Source organism: Stylophora pistillata, chromosome 10, assembly GCF_964205215.1.
Source record: "Stylophora pistillata chromosome 10, jaStyPist1.2, whole genome shotgun sequence".
In the NCBI taxonomy this organism is placed as follows: domain Eukaryota; kingdom Metazoa; phylum Cnidaria; class Anthozoa; order Scleractinia; family Pocilloporidae; genus Stylophora; species Stylophora pistillata.
In genome coordinates, this window is record NC_142528.1 from 9782048 (window position 1) to 9799070 (window position 17023).

Consider the following 17023-nt stretch of genomic DNA (forward strand, 5'->3'; position numbering starts at 1 on the left):
ATCTTATAAATCGTTCCCTGTCTGTTCTTCGGTTCGTCTTTGTCTTTAACGTTGGTTAGTAACTGACGTAGTGTGGTGATGGGTTTGTGGGCGACGCGGATATTGAAGGGTAGTAAGATGCGCGAGATGTTTTCAGACATGCCATTTATGTACGGTATCGTTGCTGTAGTCGTAGGGGTTGCGGTGTCGTTTGTTTCGGTAGTGGTAGTGGGTCGGTGAGTGTTTCGTCGGATGAAGTCGTTGTTGTAGTTGTTCTTCGTAAAAACACGGTGAAGGTATTTGTTCTCGTCGGATAAGCTGTCTGTCGAGTCGCATACTAGTTGTGCGCGTTGTGTTAGAGTTCTGATAGTTGTGGCTTTGTGTGATGTAGGGTTGTAGGATGACTCGTCTAGTAATCTGTCGGTGTGTGTCGGTTTCCTGTAAACTGTCGTCCGTAATGAGTTGTCGTTGTGGCTTACCAGGCAGTCTAGAAAAGGAAGTTTGCCATTTTCTTCGACTTCTCTGGTAAACTGTATGTCAGTGTTTTGTTCATTAAGGTGGCGGTGGAATGCGTCAATTTCGTCGTGTCGTCTTACCAACGACTTACCAACCACAACATTGACTGGGACTCTGCGCAGTGCCTAACCTACAGCACTGACTATTTTCAACGACTGACTCTAGAAAGCTGGTTTACTAACTTAGAACAGACTCCCCTAAACAGATGTCAACAACTACCCGCTCCATACAAACGACTCATTCACGACATAAACATCACAAACGACCGAAAAAGAACGACTTAACTTTACCGACAGATCGAAACAGACCAATCACGACCGACTTACGTCACTTAAGTCTTACAGCCAATAACATCACGGCAAAACCAACCAATCATTTCACACGAACTGTAATAAGAACATTCTACTGACAACAATCATTCACTTGACTCTGATGATGACTTCCGCACAGGTTGTCGAAACGTCAGTCACTACCACCGACAACAGTCCTTTTCAGGACTACACTCACCCGGACGATCAGACTACACCTTCACATGTTACCCCCGGGTTCAAACCATTTACTGCATTTAATTCTTAGGCGGATACATTCTCGTTTTCCGTAGGTTTCTCTTGACAGTTGCCGCAAGAGGAACACTCACGATTTCCAAGACGTGAGCGACTGAGCATGTCGACGTTTCTTCTTGAAATTCATTTTCTGGACTTTTTCTCTCTCTTTCTCCCCTACAGAAGTATCTCCTTCCCCTGAAGACCAGCCATGTTTCGTTTGAAACATAAATGGATGTACTACATCCTCTCGCTAGATTAAAATCCAAGTCGAGAATTCAATAGGTGGCGCCCCCATAGCCGCACTTTTCCTTGTTTACATCCACTTCAGCAAGGGATAGAATTTAGCATGTTTGACTATTGCTACGTTATAACAAAGATGGCGGGTTTCAATTTAAAAATGCCGATTTTTGGAACGTAATTGTTCGCAACTTAAAAACGCTTTTAGCTCAAATGAATAGCGAGTTAGAACAATTCAAGCAATCGAACTTTTGATCTAAGTAAACTTTTTCTAGACCGTACTTTTCCTTTAATATGTAACAAATTCTAGTTACATGGATAGCAATGAATTATTTAGAGTTTGTTTTATCTTAGGAGGTTGGCTTCTGGTGTCAAACGTTGAGTTCGGTAGTCCCTCTCCTAAAGTGTCAGTTGAGACAACGTACCGCGGAATCAGTAATTCACATATGGTTCTGCAGAAAGGTGCCATGAAAGAGCTCAGAAAACACTTGTTCTTCACCCACTTGAGATTTCACTGCCGTAAGAAACTGGGGCGCACGTTCCACGTGGTCACAGCTTCCAATAGCTCTGGTGAAGCTGTGGTCCAGTACTTCAGTGGTCAGACGGATGAGCAGCCTGACGCCTGTGGTTCGTTTGTGAGATTGAAGTGGGATGACAGTTCCAATTTAGCTGGCATTTGCCAAGACTGGGGTCGACTAAAAAATGGAACTTACTTTGTTGGAAAGTGGGGACATGGTGAAGATCAAAACAGGTTATATCGGTACCCTGCCTTCGGACAATATAGGTATCACTTGATGATCTCTTTGAATTACGGTGGTGACCTCACCTCCCTGCAATGCGATGATGGCAGTCAGGGCGCCACATCAATTGGAGACTTTTGGAAAGTCTTTGTCCGATAGTTCCAAATATCTTTTAAAACCTAAGAGGTTTCTGTTCATAGAGCGACCCTTGATTCTGCACACACACACACACAAAAAAAAAAAATCATGACCACCAATAGTCCATTTTACATCTGCGTGCTTCGTTCCAAAGGCTTTGAACAGGAGTAAGGCTAAGTGGGATCTTGTTATGATACAGACGTTGCTGGTTTTCATGATCAAATGTAAATTATTTTGTATAGTAATCATGCTAACTAGATACTTGTCTCTATCACAACAAGGCCACCCTCAGCCTTACTCCAAATCAAAGGCTTGGCAACTAAGTACACAACTATAACATGGCTTATTAGACAAGGAAAATCAAATACTAATACAATACTTATATGCCCTTACCAGGTTTTAAAGCTCTTATATGTAAGACACCCCTTTCCCTTGTGGTAGACTGTTTGACGCTGCTCCACTGTTGTTACTATTAAGTTGTAGTTTTACATAAACCGCACATTAAAGTATTCAATTAATGAAACAACCCGCGGTAGAAGTTCAGCTATGCTTATTTCCAAGAACAATAAAAGTTCGTAGGGTAAGCTTTTCCCTTTAATTGGCGACAGAATTTGTAAATATGAGAAAGATAATATAAAAGGGATTGAAATAAAAGGCACTCATAACCAATAAGTTGAAAAAGTAAGGGAATAAAACACAAAGTTGAATTATTCACTTCATGGGTAGACTTCTAAATTAAAGCAATGTGGGTGATCACGTAAATTTTTCTCATAAACTCGTCTCGAAAAAGGAGCGCTTTAAGCGGGTTATAGGGCACAGAAATGTTGGTCTTATTCGCAAAGTTCTTCTGAATAGGCTAGTAACTCATTGAAGGAAATGCCCAGGACTAAATAATTATGTTACTAATACTCCAGTAATGTAGTAAATCTCCTGAAAGGCACATTTGCATCTGCCAGCTTCATTGCAAATGTGCTAACTTAAAGGAAGATTTGTGCTACGGATACTTTACACCGCTTGTTTTTCACATGTATCAAATGCAAAACATGGAATAGAAATAACGCTGAATACTTAATGAACAAAAATATTTCTGTTATGCCTCCTGTTTTCCTCTTCAAATCAATTTTTTAAAACTAAACCAGTAAGCAGAGCTCTACGAACAGTAGATATAGTTGTAAAACTTCTCTTTATTCTCGGGCGCGTTTCAGCTCGTTTCGTCTAAAATATTGTAGGCAGTATACAAGGTGAGGAAAATATTTTGGGGCCGAGTATTTTATTCACCTTGCCTTAAAATTTTTTCAAATAATGTAGTAAATCTATTATTAAGCATAACTGTAGGGTTCTTTGTAGCTGTGTTAGATATATATGAATAACATGATTAGAATACAGAAGAGAAAAAGGATCGACCAACGGATGCATGGTCGAAAGATCTGTGCTACTTAAAACAGCTAGATATTTCCATGGCTCTGATAAGAAGTTCCTATTATATTTCTTTCGCTCAGCAGTAACGCTGAATTCTTAATGAAAGAATATATTTCTATTATACGCCTCTTGTTTTTACCTTAACAAGTAAGGATTATAACAAATTAAAGGTTGCACAACTTGATCCGCTCTTAAGACCGTTCTTAATTATTTTGATCCGTTAAACCCTCAAGCCATGTAAAGCAGTATGTTTCTCGTAAGTAGCTCTGGAGCTTTCAACTCCATTAAGGTACTACGGCAAGTTTCAGGATTTTTTCTCGCTGTGGCTTTACCAAATTTTTGCATGTCAGAACGAATATTTCCTCAGGCCCTTTTTCTTTCCGTAGCGCTTAGGTTGTTGAAAGTCATTCAAGGAAGCGGTAAGCTATTCATATTATATTTTACTTTTATATTCCTTCAAGAGAGGATGAAAACATCATCCCTCCTTGGTTCCCTCATTTGATCCTCTCATAAATCCCTCTACTTCTTAAAACCCTGAAATAGTGTGTTAGTGAGAATATCTCTTTGACGCTGTAGATCAAACCATATGTAAATTTAAGCTCTCATCCATGTGGTAAGGCAAATCTGACATATTTTCGTAGTTCTGTAAATGAAAAAGTAAGCGTAAACTACTATAATAGTCACAAATATCATTGATCTGACCACTCTCAAAATGTATGTTTTTTTTGATGGCAGCCAAAAATTGGTCTGTACTGTATGAACTTCATATATTTCATTGTACTGACTATAGTTTGAAAGCCGTTCGTGAAAGCTTGGATTGGGTTTTTTAGGAATTTCTACTTTCGTCTAATTTATTGCCGCTTTTAGTTAATTAGATAAAGCCGAATTATCCGTGTTTTGGGATCGAATGTGACAAGGGATCTTGAGATCAAAGATTGCGAAGAATAAAGAAAATCAGCGTAATCCTTGGGTATTTTTATGATGAATCAGAGATCGAGGATGTCATTTAATAAAAGTCAGGTTTGTAAGCACAGGACACGGGTGATAAGAATGACGAATGTCGACCAATGAATGTTTCATTTAACAAATATTTGGAGCAACACGCAGAAAAGTAACTTATCGTTGAAATAATTAGGGTTTAAGGCTTAACATTTTAACTTCGTTTCTTTCATATTTATTATCACTAGATGAATGTCGCACGCTATTGTTTGAATCCTCAATCGAAGGAGGCTCCTTGTCTATTGATCACGTGATCAGCTTTCATACGACGGAATCGTCTGAGGATTGTGAATTGAAGTGTTACTTTGAGGACGATTGTATGTCAATCAACATTAGAGCCCTGGGTGATGGAACATATTATTGTGAATTAAATGACTCAGACCATGTCATACATCCTCGAGATCTCGAAAATAAGACAGGCATTATTTACAGATCATTAAAGGTATGAATTTCTCGATTCAAATTGATGGCGAATCAGTGTTAGGCTGCGTTCAAGCTTGGTGCTCGAGCACGAGGCCCGAGTACGATTCTTGGTGGGCACTTATATGAAAGCACCTTTTTCTTCAAGGGCATGCGACAGAATTTTTACACCGTGCCTGTGCCCGAGTATAAGGTCGGTTACCCAGTGTCTGAATATAGCACCCATTTTGTGCCGAAGTCCGGGTACTAATGCTCGTGCATCAAGTGTGAACGCACCCTTAGAGTTTGAGTACACAATTAGGCCCTTATTTCATAAGGGGAGGCATTCAACCTAGTAATAGACTGCTATTCTGTTGTGGAAGATCCCATAAGTATTAAGTTAAACAGCGAAAAAAAAAAAACGTAACTTTCGTGTGATTTTTTTTTCTATTCTATTCTTCCCTGCCTTTAGTTTACTTCCTTTACGGGGCTCTGACATCTCGTCTCATTTTCTATGCTTTGTTTGCCTTCCTCCCCTTTCATTTTATTGTAGTCGTCATCCATCCAGTTCTTGTAGTGACAGTATGTTCATCATCAACAGAACGTTTGCATCAACCATCCTTGCACACCGGACGGCCGCTGCCAAACAGGATTTGGCGCTAAAGGATACCGCTGTAAATGTTCTGCGGGATTTAAAGGAGAACATTGCTCTAATGGTAAAGGAAAAAATATCATAAAATATCTATAGGTTATGCATCATTGAAATATCAAGCATTACTAATTTCTCTCGATCGGGTGTAGAATCGAAGCATGCGGATCTTCTGAAACACAATTTAGTGTCGATTGGTTATTACAAGAGAAAATAATAGTTCTATTATTTTCTCTTGGTGACTATCAATCAAAAAAGTATGAGCGATGCAAGTCAAGACATTATGTTGAGGAAATGGGGTACTTTGCGATGGACTAGCCTTCTAGAGGAGAGATACCTGTGGTAACATTATGTTTTAATGAGCAGGACCAAACCCTCAGAACTATGCGAGTCAGTCTCACACGTAACTTTTCTCCTTCTCTTCTTCATAGCCTCGGAATACGACGACTCTTCTTATTTCAAAGTTATTTCTGTTTTCATTAAAATGTAGAGATCATGGATCACGATAAATTGAAACCTGGAATTTCTTGTGGACACATACTGAACAGTGGGTCATCTGAAGGTGACGGGGAGTACTGGATCGACCCTGAGAACAGCGGTGTTCCCATTAGGGTTTATTGTGATATGACAACTGCTGGGGGTAAGGCTACTTTAATATTTATTTTTGGTAAATTGTTCTCGACGGGCGATAATACCATAGAGGTATTAACCAATTGAGCTAACCGCCTCCCGGTTAGCTCAATTGGTTAGAGCGCCGGATTGTGTTGTGCGGGAGGTCGAGGGTTCGAGTCCCGGCCGGACCAATATTCATGGTCTTAAAATAACTGAGGAGAATTTGCTACCTTTCCATAATAACAAGAAATGGATAGGTATTCTAGTCTTCTCGGATAACGCCCCTTCTCTTGCAGGGTTAGGGGTAAGAGACATTAATTTCTCACGCACGAGATTACTGTGTGGTGGATGTCCTCCCCTGGGGGTGGGATGGGTGGGTTTACTAGGTCCGCAGTAATTGGCGCAAGCTGTTGCGGTGTGCATGCCTGTCGACGAAGCTAATAAACTAAAGGTGCGCGCACTCTCACTAGTCGACGATGAAGTCGTATCTTTTTAGTCACCCCCAAAGAGATGATTTTAATGCTAAACATTAATTTTGAATCTGGCTATCGATCGGTTTTACTTCTTATTAACTAAAATTTTGATTGGTCGAGAGCATTCAGTTATTAAACAATAGCGTGTGAAGGTGACATATCTGCAGCAGTTATTAGATTATCATGTCGAGTTCAAAGTCTGTCTAGTTTCCGAGCCCCTCACCCGTTAAGCGTTCTCAAACTTTTGCAAATACACAGAGAAAATTGTTTAAAAATGTATAATAAAACAGTTATTGTATTCGAATTATTTCATGATATCATGAATTATCAACCCTTCGTATCTGTGTTATCAGCCTCAGCGTTCGGCTACGATAGATACCTCAGACCTTGGCAGTGATAATTCATGATATGAAGCTCAACCTAATCCTAAAATTGCTTATTGTTGGAAGAAGTGACTGGCGTTTTGACAACCTGAGAGGAAGTCATCATCACTTGAAAAATTGAAATATATATATATATATATCGGAGTTTATTCGAGACGCTAAAAATGTCTAAAAAGGGTTGAAATAACGGATTAGTCCCTTCAAAGGGTTGTTCTTAAATAATTCCATCATTACTTGGTTTGAAGAATCCCGGTCTCTTAATTACATGGAGCCGAACTTGACATGTTTGTTAATTACTTTCGTGGAGGTGATCAGTGAGATTTGCTTCATTTCAGGAGGCTGGGTGTTGGTCACAAACATTGAGATCTCTAGCTCGACCTTAATTGCTGGTTTAACCGTCCAAAATTCGTACCGAGGAATAGAGAACTACAAAAACAACGTCATGGCTCTGACAAATAGCGCCATGAATGAACTGTGAAAGATTCTTCTTGTTACTGAGCTCAGATTCCACTGCAGAAAACAAAGGAAACGAACCTTCCACGTGACCACGGCCTTCAACAAGACTGGCCAGGCTGTAGTCCAATACTTTTGTGGCCAGACCGACGAACTTCCCTTATCGTGCGACTCTTTCAAAGTAATGAGAGATGATAATTCAATTTTAGCAAGACGTTGCAATGACTGGGGAGATGACGGTGCGCAGACACAAATCGGGACGTGGGGGCATTACCTCACCGCCACTGACCCCGACGATGGAAGGTTGCACCGTTTCGCGGCATTTATTGGGAACACCTCTTATTGGCACTTAAGCCCGATCGAACGACTGTTATTATGTGATGATAACGCATTAGAATTACCCGGGCTATATGCTGGCGATTTCTGGAAAATATATGCGCGCTAAGCTATGCTTTAAAGATACTTTGGCGTCTTTTTCATTTAACAAATAGATTCCATTTTGACGAGTGTCTGTTCAGTAGATCACAGTGTTAAAATTGTTTTGTACCGCCACTACAGTTGAATCTCGATTATCCGGACCTCGGTTATCCGGATTTCTCGATTGTCCGGACTTTTTCTCTGGTCCCATTTTTTTCATGAATATTTAGTAATATTAGTCGTGTTCAAGATCCGTAGCCATATTATTTTCAAAACTACAACGTTGAAAAGTGTAGTAAAGGCGATGTTCTTCTTTAAGGCAAACTAACTTACTTCAACATTTTAGGCCGATGTAAAAATATTTCATTGATTTTAATTGTTAATACATACGTTTAGAGGTATTCACTTAGGACAGTAAAGATGTAGACCACATCTTTTTTTTAAAACGATTCGTAAATTTTTTGTTTCAGGATTACATTTCGCTTTCTTATTTAATCAGCTTTTTGTTCCTTATTAATATTCATATTCTCGATTATCCAGACTATTTCTTCCAGTCCAAACGAGTTCGGATAATCAAGGTTCGACTGTATCAACATCACATATCATTTATTATTAATCCTTCCATTTTGAGTGTTTTAATCATTTTAGGGAGCTAGAACCCCTCAATTACTTGGAAAATGTTTTGGATATGATAAAGTGTGTGTCAGTCTTTGTATCAGTCGGAGCGGCTGTTGGTAGCTTGAGCGTTTCGCAGCAAACCTGAAACAACTGCAAACCGACTTAGAAATTGACTGTGATGATAGATAGTGCAAGGAACGAGATTTCAGTTTATTTAACTAAAGGCTCACAGCACGAGTTGTAAAAATTATAATGCAATACCCACTGTAATCAGGGACGATGCACAATGGAAAAAATTAAACAGTGATAATAAGCGCCTAAAATATTAAAGTTGACGACACTATTTGTCGAGACATGAGCGTGCGTTGTAGGCGTTCTGACTGCCTTACATTGGGGGTGGGCATAGATTTCACTTCGTCCATGTGATCTGGTCGCAGCCTCCAACATAACACGGCTTAACTGTTAACTTTCATGCACTAATATACATGCTCTGGTTTATGTAGTCCACAATGACCTATCAACAGCTAGAGGTACATGTACCAAGTATAATCTCGTTCCCATGGACTTTTTTCCCTCCCACCCCACCCCCAAGTAAGGGAAAAGGCCATGGGAACGAGGTTGGTGCTGAGTAAACTGTTTATAATTAACACTCTTGGATAAGAGTAAAAATTCTCCGACTCATAAACTTACTCTTAAAAAAAGAGTACTCAAACAGTTGTAATGTATCAAGGAGGTGCAGATTCTGTTTCTTTGAATTTAAATTAACCCTCTCAAGTAATTCTTGATAGTCACGAATAAAACAGATACTGATCCAGAGATCAAACACGAGTGTACGAATACTATTTCTGAAAATTAATGAAAATAATTTTTAAGCGTAAAAATCTTATATAAGTTCACGAATAAGATGAGCCGAGATGATATGCCGGGGGCTCGGTGTATGAGATATGAAACACTTTTTTTTCAAAACTTACCTTTTTTAGTCTCGTTCTTGCTCTGAATATGCTTTACTCAGGACTAGAAGAATTAGGTCTGCAAATTTCTGCTAATGTTGAATGTTTCGCTAGGAACCAGTTGCAAGGTACTCTGGAACTAGCTATAAATTAATGTTAGATATCTTCCAATTACGTTTAGTAACTTCATTTCGTCACAGAAAGACAACGCAGATCTGAAAAATTACTCATCCCTCAAATAAAAACACACAAGCAAAACAAAACAAACAGAAAAAAAAATCAACATTTATTTCAAATTATAGAAAACTATTTTGCCTATAAACGTCCACGGTCAAAGGCGGTCGGCATTCTGAAGCCAACTCGACATTTCTATCCCCTAAGTAAACAAAAATGAAATTCTGGAACTAGAACCCGGTGCAGCTGGATTTACTAAAAATTATTATTATTTGTAATATTTTTATCAGGCACCTCAGAATGTTTTATTATTAATGGAGTCACCCTTACGTGTTTACAAATTTAATTCTTCTGTTTAGACTGTACGTCTTTCGAGTAATTAATATTTTCCGTTCTCGAAGCGTCACTCAGTTAAGTGCTCCTCGTGGTGTGGTGTCGTTAGTGATTCTCCAACGACCAGGTGCCGAACTTTGATTTGATGGCTCAGTCAAAGCTGTATTTCAAGTTCAAGCAAACGGCTCTTTTTCCTTTCATGGTTCTCATTCTGACTGAAATCGTACAAGGAAATGGTGAGTCATAAATCATTTGATAATCCTAGGGTTTACGGTCAATTCACCATCACAACAAACTCTTCACCACAAAACTCGTCACCACTTAAAGTGAAATCGCCACAGGTGGCGATTGACTAAAACTTTATATGGGAAAGTTACATCAAATGAAAGCTGATGAAGATGTAGTTGTATATTGCGAAAAGGGAAAGGTGTACTGTCTGAATATTGGAACGTTAGACGAAATAAAACATGTTGATATCACGAACTGATTATGATCAGTTAGCGAACAGCGAAATCAATTTGTTTGGTAAACCCTTTGTTTCAGTGAGTTACTTTCTGCAGAATCTTGCCGTGTTTGCAAGCACTCTGAATTTCGCATCATAAAAACTAAAAGATAAATAGACTTCAAGATCTAACCTTTTGTATGATATAAGTTTCATTAGATTTAATTGCGAATCGTGTTTATAAGAACGAAACACGTGTTAGAACTTATGTCGACATTCTTTGTGCTTGAAACAAGAGTTTACCGTGAAACAAAGAAAGGACGCCAAAGTCTGTTGGAGTAAACTTCTTTGTATTTGTACGCGCTTTAAATTTCGCAGTATACTTCGACTTCTTAGCATTTATGTGATGTAAGTTTCATACGATTTCATTCATTTTGGCGAAAATCATTTATATCACTCGGCGGATATCACTCTGGTTTCGCTGTTCGCTAATTGATCATAATCTTCCTGATCTCAATGTGTTTTATTTCGTTTAACGTTCCATTTATTGAGACGTTACACCTAACTTCCGAGTCCCTTTCCCTATTCGTAGTATACTACTACATCTTAGCTCTCATTTGATGTGAGTTTCACACGAGAGGCTACACATAACGTTTTAAGTCAATCGCTACCGGTGGCGATTTTACGTTGATTGGTGGCAAGTTTTGTGGTGGCGAGTTTGTTGGGGTAGCGAATAGACCGAATACCAATCCTAGCCCTTCAATGACCACGTAAAAAAATTGCAAACTTACTTTTTTAGCAGTTTTTCCTTTTTTTGTTTGTTTGTATGTTTGTTTCAGTTGTTTTGGCCTCTTTTTTCTTTTACGTGACCTAAAAGAAGACGATTGAAGCCTATTTAATAAAAGAGAAGAACTTATTTACATTTAAGCTGATGATTTTCTTGATCCTAGATCAGTAGGACTCGAGTTCGCACCTGCGCTGGACGGAAGTAGAAGTTAGCATACAATGCGCATAAGTAATTGAAACGATATATCAAAACAATAAAATTGCTTTTACTATAAGAGCATCATCGCTGACACTAAGATCAAAGGGGGTAATGAAAAGCAGATGTTAGTATAAACAACTAGGCTACGCTAAGAAAATCAGTAGCATCCCTTTCCATCGTTTTAAGACTGGTGCAAAAACACTCGCGACTCCATTTGAAACGATCGATAGCATGCAAGAACACACTTCTACCCCCTTCTCACTCAATTTTCAAGTGTATTTCTTTGACACTTTCCAAACAATTAGTTTATTCAGGTGACAAAGCAAATCCGGGATAATAATGTTATTGCTTTTTAAAAATACGTTCTGTAAGGGAGTTATCAGTTATCGCCTAGGGTATCCCTTAGTTTTCAGGAGGAACGGATTCGAGATTAATCGTCGTCAACACAATATATATACAGAGGGGACTGTGGAGAATTGACTGCCAGTTAATTGCTAATGTAGGGGGGAGGGGGAGGGGGAAGGGGAAACATTAGAATATTTTAAAGCCTTATGAGGGGGGTCAGATATATTTTATCGCGACAAAACCAAAATCCTCCCACCCCCCCACAGGTGATAATGACTGGTCCCTATTTGGCCTAGGAAAAGCCGGCCACAATCTCAGCTGCTCATGTCCAAGCCTTTTGAATATTAAGAACAATCGCCATTCAGTCACTAGTCTGTTCTGTACTTTAGATAGGTTAAAATCGTTTTCAAGTTGGCACCTTGTGGTATGAACTGATTATTCTAAATTGAAGATCTGGTTGATTAAACTGTTTTTTTCTCTGCTACTTCCTTTTACAGACGATTGTCGCATTGTAAAGTATGAGCCCCAAATGGTTGGGAGATCTCTGTTGAATCACACGATCATTTCGCTCGTCATAGACTCGATGGACATTTGTGAATTGAGGTGCTATCTTGAACACGACTGTGTGTCGATCAACTTTGGAGCTGAAAATGACGGAGCGAATAGATGTGAACTAAGTGACTCAGATCACATTGTTCATCCTGGAGATCTTAAAAATCGAGAGGGATTTATCTACAGATCAGTTGAGGTATCATTGTATTGGTCTTTCATTTCGATGGAGGTCTTACACAATGAAATTAGGACCGCAAAATTAGCTATGCAAAAAGATAGACACTGCACATACTTCTCAACTTTGCGCCAAGACGTTGATGGATTGTTTTCCCTTAAGGCGCACTGTGTTCTTCTGACCCGGTTAAAAAACACTTATCCTAGGTTCTCCGGTTCAAACCAAGCTAAGGAAAGAAATTGTGGCGCTCCTATGTGTTACGCATTGTTTATTTCCTCTCTGCCTTCATCTCTCCTTACTTTTACGACAAGCATTTCCTTTTCAATCTCTTTTCCTTTTATTCTCTGCTATTTTCACAATTTTTTTATTTTCTCTTGTCTAATATCTCCCTTCTACAGTAGAACTCTAGTAACTGAAACTTGGTTAACTCGAACTCCCTGGTACCTTGAGAAAGATCCGATTTCCTTTAACCCATTCTTTGTTCCTTTTGGAGTTAGAGTTAGCGGGGTTCTATTGTATTTTCTAGCAATTTCTTGCCTCTTCTGGCATGAAATGAATAATTAAGTATGTAATCGAATTTCTTTTTGCCTCAACAGAATTTTTGCACCAGCAATCCTTGTTCATCGAATGGCCGCTGTCAAACAGGATTTGGAGATAAAGGATACCGCTGTATATGTTCTACAGGATACACCGGGGAACACTGTTCTATTGGTAAAACTTTTTGTGACGATATTCTGAATTTCTGACTTCTTGACCGACAACTGATAAGATGTGACCCTTCCTCTCGCAAGATCTGATAAGAAATTTTTCGTACTGTCTGCCATACAATTCACATGACGTTACTTCTGGGAATTTGCAATTGGATCCACTTATGATCCCCGAATTAATATTTTATTCTCATCCCTTGTCTGCTTGATATTGTATTGATAATGCAAAAAGAAACTCTAACTTGGTCACCCATGGTAGTGAAAGGGTTTTATCATTATTGTTATAGCCAACCATTTATAATTTTCATCACCTTGTATTGTTAAGCGCTTACTTTTCAAAGTTTTTGAGGACACCAATCAAATTTAGGCGCAACTCACGCTTGACACATAAACTTCCGTTATGATTCGTTGCATCTAGGGATTATCGGTCACGTTAAAGAAAAACCCGGAAATTCTTGTAAACATATCTTGGATACTGGGTCATCGAAAGGAAACGGGGAGTACTGGATCGACCCCGGGAAAAGCGGAGACCCTTTAAAAGTTTACTGCGACTTGACAACTGATGGAGGTATGAAGGATTCTTGAAATATTGATAAACCAATCGGGTAGCAACCTCCAGCCTTAATGCACCTCCCCGCATGAACCCAGCCGCGTGATAGAAGCTCAACTTACTCTGCCATACAGTTCTTACAATGTTACTTTGGAGAGTTTGATATTGGATCAACTGATAATCCCCTGATTGTCTTTTTTCCTTATTCTCATACCTCGTCGGCTTGATATTTTATTGATATTGTAAGGAGAAATTCTGTCTTGATCACTTAAGGGAGTTAAAGGGTTAAAGGTATCACGGAGAGAGGATTAGTGGCATTTATAATTCGTGCTTTTACGCACGAGCAAGCATAGATAATCCCATCAATGTACACATTTTTTGAAAGCTTGATAATCATGGAAACAACCAGAACTTTAAAGTTTCTTAAAAGGTAATTTCTGCGAGAATTTATATTTGCGAGATTCGCGTGCTTTCAAAGCAACCATCCGACGGCTGTGGAATCCTTTTTTAAGACTCGAAAACTCTGTAAGCCTGAAAAATTGATTTTCCGATTTGTGAAGGGTTCGCAGATCCGTCTCAAATTTATTTATAAATTAATATTTTGCATGCTTTTTGTAATCCTTGTGTCGTTCTCTTTCAATAATATTTAAACTTGCCTGATCCTCCCTCCGTTCTTCTTGAAACCATGTGCCCCCCCTCCCCCCCCTAAAATCCTCCGACTCTATTCAGGCGATAAATGATGACACAATTAAGTTTGCTTGATTTCAGGAGGTTGGCTGCTGGTCGCAAACATTGTGGCTGAGGATTCCATCCCTCAGAAGATGACGTCTATGGGATCATACCTTAGAATACAAGACTACAACAATTCAAAAATGTTCCTTTCCGATACCGCCATGAACGAACTGAGGAAGCGTTTGTCTTTCACTCAGCTGAGATTCCACTGCAGCAAACAATTGGGACGCACATTCCACGTGACCACTGTTGCTAACAGCTCTGGTGAAGTCGTGGTCAAATACTTCAGCGGTCAGACGGATGAGCTACCTTCTTCATGCAACTCTTTCCAGAGAGTAGAGGGGGATAATTCTTTCCTTTCTGTGATGTGTCATAGGTGGGGAGCCAGTTATGGCGGGAATTGGGGTCACTTGCGCCGGAATAACAGGCTAGTCGATCACTTGGCGTACGTTTCACTCAAGTATCACTGGTATATCAGCGAGTTGGTTTGGTCGTGCGATGACAAAGACAACGAAAACAAGCTATCACGAGGAGATTTTTGGAAAATATACGCGCGATAAGCTGTCTTAAGAACTATCCACACTCCACATATGACCATGATTAAAACGAGTAAATTTCTGACTGTTAGATTTTTACCAGTAGTATGACATTAATTCAACAAGACAATGTGGTTAATGAAAAAAGAAAAAAAGAAAAAAAGAAAAAGAAAATTATAACATTATTTAATCATCATAAAAAGTTGCACCAGCCTTTTTTATCTTAGAAAGCACACCAATTAGATCAAGAACAGATTAAAAAGGTGAGTTATCATCATGTATAGCCTACCTTACTTACTATATGCCGGTTGTAATAGTTTTCTCATTGTGTATGATAAAAAGACTTCAATTACAAAAACCTGTGCGGAAGGTGTTCAAGAACTTGTAAGAACAAAGACAATTGTGTAGTAACTTTTGTTGTTTTCCCATAACGTATGCGATCTGGTGACACTCTTTGTGGAATATTCTTGTCCACAAGTCAGTTGTCATTGTATAGTGTTATACCTCAGAGTAGAGTGTTTTAGAGAACCGTTATGGAGGACCTCGAGGTTAGATTACGTTTAGAGCTGTTCCGAAAGACATCGATATTAGTGTAGTGTTTTTTTTTTGTTTTGGTGTTTCCTCCAATCAGTCTACGAAACACGAAACAACTTAAACATTTTCACCACAAAGAGTAAGAAAAAAAAGTGAATTTCCCTTTACAGTATCAGTATATTTTCCAGCAGGAAGTCGATGAGAGGAAAGAAAAATCTTATCTATGGGGGTTATTGACTGATCGAGCTTCGAACTCTCAGACTATGAGCAATGTATGACAAACAGAGGGGTGAAGTTTTCTATGGATCCTCGACCTCAAACTCATAATATCTGATCCATAATTCTCCATTCTAGCCTCTTTACTATTGAGTTTGTAAATAAGTTGTAAGCCTGGTGTGGAATCGCTGAAAAATACCACTTAGTCTCTTAGTTGATCAGTTTGAGTTTCTCATCGCCTGTTTGCTGGATAAACGCTTTGATATCGTAAGGAGATATTGAATATCAATCACTTCTAAGAGCGCAAATTCGAGTATTTCCCTTGGAAGTGAAGGAACAAGCCGACCACTCCTAAATGTGATCTAATGCGTTTTAAAACCTATTGTATCCAAGGAAACAACAGGACCCAAATATTGTATTGTTCATGAGAAAAGTTTGAAACTTGTCCATTTTGATAGCCGCAAATACCTGCAAATTGTAGAGGAAAAGCATTGTAATATCAACATTAATTTGTGACTTGAAGTGCTTATTAAGTGTCACATAACACCTCTGCTTGCAGAATTACATTGGTCACCAGTGCGCGCTAGAATACATCATAAGTTATTTTTAACAAATTATAAAATTTTGCACGGTCTTGCGCCTAAGTACCTCTCAGACCCCATTTGCATTCAACAGCCTTCGTGCTATAGCTTAAGACGTAATGACAATGGTCCCTTGCTTGAAAGAGCAATTGCGAAAACAAAGAAAACAATGGGGACAGAGCACTTCAGATAGCTGCTCCCCTTTTATGGAACAAGTTACCTAGGTCTGCACTGAAAGCAAGGAACTTAGAATCTTTTAAGACTATGATGAAAACATTTTGATACAAGGAATCATTTCGCTTATCTTAGTAATTTTCTTTTATCCATTAGTATCTTAGAAGTTCTTCTACAGTTATTTTTATTCTATATTAGATTTTTAAATGTAAATAGTTTGTAAGCTTTATTGAAAGATTTGTAAAATTTATAATAGAGGTGTAAGTTTAGTTATTAAGTTATATCATTGTGATGCACTTTTGAATATTGTATAGAGAAGGCGCAGTAGAAGTAATATTATTATAAATATTATTATTATTATTGTTGTTATATCAGCATCTAAATTATGCTGAGGAAAAAGCTGTTGGTAGTGATACAACTGAAATATGCGTAGTGCGAATAAATGTTTAACCCTACTGCT

The 17023-nt window shown here is 38.7% G+C and overlaps 2 protein-coding genes and 1 pseudogene across 3 annotated transcripts in view; all 3 read left to right on the top strand.

Annotated features, from left to right (window-relative positions):
- LOC148721744 (uncharacterized) overlaps nt 1–3763 on the top strand; it is a 17670-nt gene extending 13907 nt beyond the window's left edge. Inside the window, exon 7 of the mRNA XM_088737236.1 lies at nt 1632–3763. Within this exon, the coding sequence (XP_088593362.1) occupies nt 1632–2176 (545 nt within the window). The 3' untranslated portion in view covers nt 2177–3763. The remainder of the gene's footprint in view (nt 1–1631) is intronic.
- Nucleotides 3764–6116: 2353 nt separating this feature from the next.
- LOC148721746 (uncharacterized) lies at nt 6117–9363 on the top strand (annotated as a pseudogene). The gene is made up of 2 exons (XR_015992791.1): nt 6117–6261; nt 7425–9363. The product of XR_015992791.1 is annotated as an uncharacterized LOC148721746 (transcript).
- A 546-nt stretch (nt 9364–9909) lies between these two features.
- On the top strand, nt 9910–17023 carry LOC148721747 (uncharacterized). The gene is made up of 5 exons (XM_088736957.1): nt 9910–10270; nt 12304–12554; nt 13130–13244; nt 13659–13808; nt 14559–17023. The coding sequence occupies exons 1-5, from the start codon at nt 10180–10182 to the stop codon at nt 15080–15082; spliced, it is 1131 nt and encodes a 376-aa protein (XP_088593083.1). The 5' UTR covers nt 9910–10179; the 3' UTR covers nt 15083–17023.